Below are 7,536 nucleotides of genomic sequence, written 5' to 3' on the forward strand. Positions count from 1 at the left end.
TTTTGGCAGTAATTTAAAGGTAATGCTACGTCACTGTCAACGGCCATCACTATGTTGCACAGTTTAAAGTGTGGAGATTTTATAGACTGACAACTGATGGGAGAAACCTTGTACTCTGACACACCTGTGGCACATCATGATTACCCACAAGCCCAGAATTGTAAGTGCGAGAGCGAGAAGTACATTCACTCCTCCACACAAGGAGAAGCCAGAAAGAAAGAGACTGGGGGGGGAGACAGATAAACAAACAAAAACTTGATGTTTTCTCAGGGAGAAAAACAAGACAACACCGCATTCTTTGGCTTGTTGGTGGGTCGCACACTTCCTCGGTTACCATGGCAACAGCCGTCCCCGTGGAGAAGGGTTCCGGCTCAGTCCCGGGGGGGGGGGTCAGTGTTTGACTGAATGGTTGTCAGGATGCAAGAGGAATGATGACGTATAGAGCCGTTCTGACAGACACACAGAGGCACAGTTAAGAGCATTAAAAGGTTTGTGGGTGTGTGTGTGTATGTGTGTGTGTGTGTGCACATATACTCTTCTGACAGCATGTATTAAAGAGCAGGTCACTGAGAGGGTCTAGAAGAATTTTTGCTGGGCCTGAAAAAGAAATCGACTCAACTCCTCACAACTCAAGCTCACTCCTCATCCTGGAAATATATGTGCATATTTTATGGCATTGTTTTCTGTTAATGTAAGAATAAAAATAAATAAAATAACACATCACTGTACTGTATGTGTATGTATTAGATGTCTACTACAGCCCCAATTTGCATGTGCAGCAGACACAATAATATCTTTTAACAATGATGTGCAAAGGTTTTCCAAATTGAGAAAAGATTGCTGTTAATTCTGGTAACGACCCGAATCATTCTCCTGTTTCTGCCAAACTTCTTGCTTACACCCACTTATAAGAAATATCAATAAACGATCAATGAGATATCTGTAGATTTTGTGTGAGCTGAAGATGTGCTGGACACTCGGAGCTCTATTTAAAAAGCACATTATTAAAATCTCTGCTATGTCTTCCCTGCCTTTATGCAACATGAAGTTAATTCCCAGTGATAATTAAACCCTTAGCACATTTTCATCTTCTTACCTCTACTTTACATAATTATCCTCAGGCTTCTCTCTACTGCATGGAATCTGAACAGCTGGATCCTAAAGACAAAGCTCCTTTATATAATGTGTATGCAGAGGATATTATTAGGTTATGATCACCCTGGCTAACAATCTAGGAATTCTGTCACTGTCAATAAAAAGCAAAATTACTAATGGGAAAACAAATCAGTCCAAATCAACAGCTATCACAGCCCCGATGTCAGATATGCCATTTGTATAATCAGTAACTGACAGCAACGGTGACAGCCAATTGCATAAGTGGTTCGCAAATGCAGTGCTTAAGTTTACGAGTCCCTAAACAGTCTGTTTCATTAGACGTGAGTGTGAAGCTTTGGAAGGTCACAGATGTGTTTCATAGACATACAGCACATGTATGCCAGAGTAGTCTTAAAGCACTATAGGTACAAGAACATTGGAGCTATATGAGACTTTACAAATGGCCTTGCTGCTTTTAGCCCCAGAGGAGCTGAAATATTCAGTACTAAATGTATAAATTCAAACGTGTGATGCTCGTATTTGTATGTGCCTGCTTTACACCATACAGGGAGGATCAGGGAAACCGGCAACTGTCTGAACCCCCGCTTAGTTCGACCTCGGTCAAGAAATTGTCAGTGTGGCCAAGGTTTGTATTTTTCTAAGGAGTTCATTTAGGTTTATGAGTGAGTTAAAGATTTAGATATAGAATTAAGAACAGGTTCATGTACTGTAGGAAAAAATGGATGAAACAGAATACTCTATTATAATGTATAAGTTGCAGTGCTACTCTGTTATACCATATATATCTCATCATCACATTTTATTTATACTTAAAGCCGTATTTTTTCAAATTTCACACTTATGCCCCTGTTGTTATCTAGCCAACAAGGTAATACCAATTTTAGTGCACACAGCGTTGGAAAACTTTTCATATTAACACAGGATCACAATACTACTGTATGTGAAAGATGTTGCTCATAGTGAGAATTGTCAGAATCCTCAGTGCTTCATAGAGCACATCTATAGACACATTTTCCGCAGTTTTTTCCCCTCAATTACTTACAATTATCTCAGTGATCATGATTAAGATGAAGATTGTGCACTTGTGCACATCAGTGTTGACTACAACTGTATACACCCATCCTTCACTTACTGATTACTCCTCTTTATTGCCTTCACACTACTTCCTGCATTGATTGGTGCCGAGAGTAACCGATCAACATTAACTGCTAACGCAGATGAGTTGCATGTGAAAATAATTTGAAGGAGCTGCGTGATGAATGTGGTGGGCGCTGGGTGTATGCCTCTTTGATGTTATGAGATGAATGCAGTCAATGGGTCAGTGGAAAGCAGTTACAAAGATAGATGAACAGGAAAGTGTGTGTCTTTGAGATGCCACCCTAAAAATTGTGTTTTCTCAGAGCTCCATCGGTGTAAATGGGTCTGATGGTCAACAGAAAGTCTGCAGTCAGCTCCTTCACCATAGGAGGATGGAGACACCAATGATTTCCATGGAGACGGGGAAAGAGAGCGAGGGGTGGGGGTAGAGAGATAGAGAGGAGGTGTGTGTATGTTGGGGAGATGATAAATGAGTCTACACCATGCTGTCATTTGTACTTTGGCATCCAGTCCAAAGCACAATTTAGTGTAAAATATTACACTGGCCCCTTCAGATGACAAAGTTTAATGCTGATGTATGAATAGACAGAGACTAGCCCCAGCTGCTATTGAACAGAGGGAGGTAGCTATTCTTCTCAAAGGGCAATTAATTAGCGTGCACACAACCACTGCAGAGGATAGACACCGAAAAAGGGCAGCCATACTCTGGTCTTGTATGTGTAACAACAAAAAGCAAGACAAGTCGATGTAGTGATATTGGATGATTAGAAAGAGGGAAGGAGAGAACGTGGGAACCAAATGGGGCATTTCTGACATTGATTAGAGGTTCTCAGTTTAAATTGTTTTATTCCAAGAAATTTACAACAATTTACAGTCAGTTTAAAAAAAACAGATAAGACTATAAGAGATATGACCCATGTTGATTCAGCTGACTCTGAGAATATAACCCTTTGCAGAAGAAACTATCTATCAGACATGGAAAATATAAATAGCAACAGTAATGGCCACAGTCATTTGTAGCTCATTTGATATTTATAATCTAATATATGATTGCATGCTACCTGCTCAGCATCAAACCACTGGGAGAAAAAGTTAGAGACCAGCTGGTGAACATAGTGAATCGAAATGCTTCACATGCTAAAGACACAAATATTTCCCTGAGGAGTTGGTGGAAATGAAGTAGAGCAAAAATGACAGTGAACATTAGAGTCTGCCCTCTTGACTTTTTAAGATTACAGCTTAGTCCCCTGTGATCAAAGTTTTTATAATCATATAATTAATTCAAATCAATTAGATTTTTATTATTTAGATGGAGGTGATGCAATTTAACATGGTTCCAATACACTGGCGCTGCTTACTCTCCTGCACTCTGTGCTTAAAAGAAAACGCCTCTTCCCTGGGGTTCAAAATGCCTGCAGTACAAACAATAACACACCCACGGTTCTCAGAGCTCACAGTCCGAGCAGCCTGGCAAACAAAATGAGTTAACATTAGCAAACAGCAGCTATAACTCACATCAGTTTATCTCATTATCTGCAATCATGATCAAACTGGTAAGACTTTTTGTATTATATTTTCAACATGAGTATGTTTTTGCATGAGTAAGTTCTTTAAGTGCAGTATGTCATATTTTAACCTTTCAAATGTCCTCCGATAGTTAACAATTGTCATTGTTGCTGGACTGATATATGGTAGGATCATCTCAATGAATAGTCATGATCAAAAGTACAATTTTGATTACTATATAATCAGAAATATATTCAGTCACAGTATATAACATTTTCCTGATTATTTTTAACAGAAAGCCACCAGTATGTCAGAGGATCACCTAACTCAGGGAAAAGATGTAAGACCCTTCACTGTAGTCCATCCAATGTGCAGCATCTTCGTGAGCTCGTCTCATTACATTCATGCATAAGTGTAATTCTGACTACTCTATAATCAGAAATAGAGACAGTTACAATATATAACATTGTCCTGATTATTTTTAACAGACGGCTATAACAATGGCAAAGGATGGCATCAGTCATGGAATGAAAGACGTAAGAACCTTCACTCTTGTCCACTCTTGCAAACGCAAGCCAGCAGATCAAGTCTCATCACATGTAGTTTACAAAAGTTTATATTGTCAGTTTTATATTATATTCTGTACCACCTTAACAGTTATGCTTTAGGAATGGCAATTTCAAAAAATACTTTTTCCTTTGTCACACAGGAGAAGCATCCCACTTCAATCAAATGAAGCCAGGTTAGTGACTGATTTCAGTGGAAATCCTGATAGTTGAAGTACAAACTAAACCATTCAGTGGTTCATTTTGTATAGAAAGTTCTGACATCTATTGTTTTGTTTCAGGATGTTCAGCAGGACAGCCCTGCAACAATCCCACCCAGATCAGTAAGCAGATCACACATTTTGTCTTTTACATTTAAACTGCATGTGTTTTTGTATCTTTTTTTTTTCTATAAATATGAATCTAGACCAAATCTAACATGCTCCAATGCAGCCAGGTTAGTGATTGATTTTAGTAGAAAATCCTTGTAGTTAAAGTACAAACTAAACTATTCAGTGGTTCATTTTGTATAGAGAGTTCTGACATCTATTGTTTTGTTTCAGGATGTTCAGGATGTTGGGTTAGGGTTAGATCAGTAAGCAGTTATCACACATTTTGTTTTTTACATTTTCATTGCATGTGTTTTTGTATCTTTTTTTTCTTTAAATACTAATCTAGCCCAAATCTAACATGTAATTACAGACAGATTTCAAATGTTTTGTTGTAGCCCCATGAGTGTGAGAAAAGAACTCCTGCAAACGCAAGCAAGCAGATTAAGTCTTATCACATCCAGTTAACAAAAATGTCTTCTTCTTTTCTAACAGATTCTTGTAAAGTAAAACAATAAAAAAACTTTTTCATTTGTCACACAGTTATGGGATCATACTTTCCTCCAATGCAGCCAGGTGAGTGATTGGTTTTAGTAAAAATCCTGATAGTTAAAGTACAAACTAAAGAATTCAGTAGCTCATTGTGTATAAAGGTTCTGACATCTATTGTTTTGTTTCAGGATGTTCAGCTGGATGGCCCTGCCACTATCCCACCCAGATCAGTAAGCAGATATCACATCATTTTTTTGTGTTGTGTTTTTGTATCTTTTTTTTCTTTTAATACTAATCTAGACCAAATCTAACATGTAATTACAGACAGATTTCAAATGTTTTGTTGTAGCTTCATGAGTGAAGCACATGACCCTCATGACCCTCGAACCAAGGGTCTAAGGACAGAGGGTGTCACTCCCTGTACAGATTGTAAAGCCCTCCGAGACTTTGGGCTATATAAATAAGATTTGATTTGATTTGATTTGATTTGATTTGATTTGATTTGATTTGAATGTGGGAAAAGAACTGCGGCAAACGCAAGCAAGCAGATGAAGTGTCATCACAAAACTGAAAGAAAAACTTCATTTTTATATTATATTCTGTAACACCTTAACAGTTGTGCTTCAGAAATGGCAAAATTTTCTATCAGTTTCTTGTAAAGTAAAACAATAAAAAAATTGTCATTTTGTCATTTGTCACACAGGTGTAGAATCCAACTGTGCTCCAATACGACCAGGTTAGTGATTGATTTTAGTGGAAATCCTGATAGTTAAAGTACAAACTAAAGAATTCAGTAGTTCATTTTGTATTGAAAGTTCTGACATCTATTGTTTTGTTTCAGAATGTTCAGATGAACAGCGCTGCTACTATCCGACCCACATCCGTAAGCAGATCACACCTTTTGTTTTTCACATTTACATTGCATGTACCTTTTTTTTTCATTTAAGACTGACCTAGACAAAATCTAAGATCTGTAATTCAGACAGATTTTAAATGCTTTGTTGCTAACTTATCTCATTTTGAATACCTTGGTCCAGAATGCTGGACACCATGGTTTGACAGAAAGTCCATTACCGACGACTGGGAGACCTTCCAGTATCTTCATAGAGAGCATCCGGAAGAGATCTGTCCTAACCCAGTTGATATTCAGACCAATGGTCAGAATATCCGTTTCAGCTGCTATCCCCCTTTCTGTGGTGGAGGAGGTACAGTACTGTATGAGCACATTATGGACTGTTAAGCTGCAAATACAAAGTTGATATCTCCTCCTCTTTCATTGTTCATGTGCATAAGCAATAATATAAAATCGTGCTTTGGCTCCACAGTTTTCCACCACTCATCCTGTCTTTTTTATTTTACTCCCTGCAGTGTGTTGGACCCGCTGGTTTGACAGTGTCCGTTCTAAGGGCTCAGTGTCAGTGCAAATTAGCCGGGCTACCTGTGACTACCCTTTGTACATTGAGGCTGTTACTGTTAAATCAATGACCCCAGCCACTGACACAGGGGAGATCTTCAAAACGTAAGTTGAGTTTATGTTGTGAAGAGTAAGAAACATGAATAACCCAGTGTTCCTCGGATATCTAAGAGATTTAACATTTGAAAAGAGGTCATACCTGACATTGTAAAATGATATCAAAGACAAAATGAGAATAGAACAGTTGAAATTTTAGGTTTTTTTTAGATCTTGACCTATATATTGTCTTCTTGCTTCAAATCTCATATTGATTAATTAACTGCTTGGCATTGTTGTTGTTTTTTTAGCCTCAATCCAACTGAGGGATTTGTTTGCCGTGATGTAGACCAGGACTGTGACAAAAAACAGTGCAGCGACTACAAAGTTCGCTTTGGATGCGCATGCAGTGATGGCGATGGCAATAGAGGTGAAGGCAATGGAGGCGAAGGCAATGGCAATGGCAATGGAGGCGAAGGCAATGGAGGCAATGGCAATGGAGGCGATGGCAATAGAGGCGAAGGCAATGGAGGCAAAGGCAATGGAGGCAATGGCAATGGCAATGGAGGCGAAGGCAAAGGAGGCAATGGCAATGGAGGCGATGGCAATAGAGGCAAAGGCAATGGAGGCAAAGGCAATGGAGGCGAAGGCAATGGAGGCGAAGGCAATGGAGGCAGTGGAAACAGCAAGAATAATCCATAATTCATTTTATTATTTACACTTGTACTTTTCCTATAATGAAAATGCCTATTTATCAGTCTGTCTTTTCTTCTTTGTGAATATTAAATCATTGACTTGTTTGTGGAGGATAGATACGAGCAAAAATAATCAACAGTCTGTAGCAATAAAAAATACTGATCAAATCTCAAATCTCTTTTGTCACTGAGTTCACTCATAACTTTACACAACGTATTCTTACTGTACTAATGAGCTCATAGGCTTACATGAAGATGTGATGTGGTGTGAGTAATGCAGACTAGTTTTCAACAGGTGGTGGGAG

The 7,536-nt window shown here is 38.5% G+C and overlaps 1 protein-coding gene across 1 annotated transcript; it reads left to right on the forward strand.

Moving 5' to 3' along the window:
- The first annotated feature begins 3,685 nt into the window (after positions 1 to 3,685).
- Positions 3,686 to 7,238, forward strand: LOC104926771 (spore wall protein 2-like). The gene is made up of 13 exons (XM_027284283.1): positions 3,686 to 3,767; positions 3,872 to 3,905; positions 4,016 to 4,060; positions 4,209 to 4,256; positions 4,430 to 4,462; positions 4,568 to 4,609; positions 5,138 to 5,170; positions 5,275 to 5,316; positions 5,790 to 5,822; positions 5,937 to 5,969; positions 6,124 to 6,291; positions 6,455 to 6,605; positions 6,848 to 7,238. Exons 1-13 carry the CDS (start codon positions 3,756 to 3,758, stop codon positions 7,236 to 7,238), a joined length of 1,065 nt encoding a protein of 354 aa, XP_027140084.1. The 5' UTR covers positions 3,686 to 3,755.
- The last annotated feature ends 298 nt before the right edge of the window (positions 7,239 to 7,536 follow it).

The sequence above is a fragment of the Larimichthys crocea genome, chromosome XI, assembly GCF_000972845.2.
Source record: "Larimichthys crocea isolate SSNF chromosome XI, L_crocea_2.0, whole genome shotgun sequence".
Taxonomy (NCBI): Eukaryota; Metazoa; Chordata; class Actinopteri; family Sciaenidae; genus Larimichthys; species Larimichthys crocea.

Coding starts and splice junctions, on each gene's coding strand:
- LOC104926771 (XM_027284283.1), top strand. Junction 5,823..5,936: donor CTGTGCTCCAATACGACCAG/GTTAGTGATTGA, acceptor CAGAATGTTCAG/ATGAACAGCGCTGCTACTAT. Junction 5,970..6,123: donor CTACTATCCGACCCACATCC/GTAAGCAGATCA, acceptor ACCTTGGTCCAG/AATGCTGGACACCATGGTTT.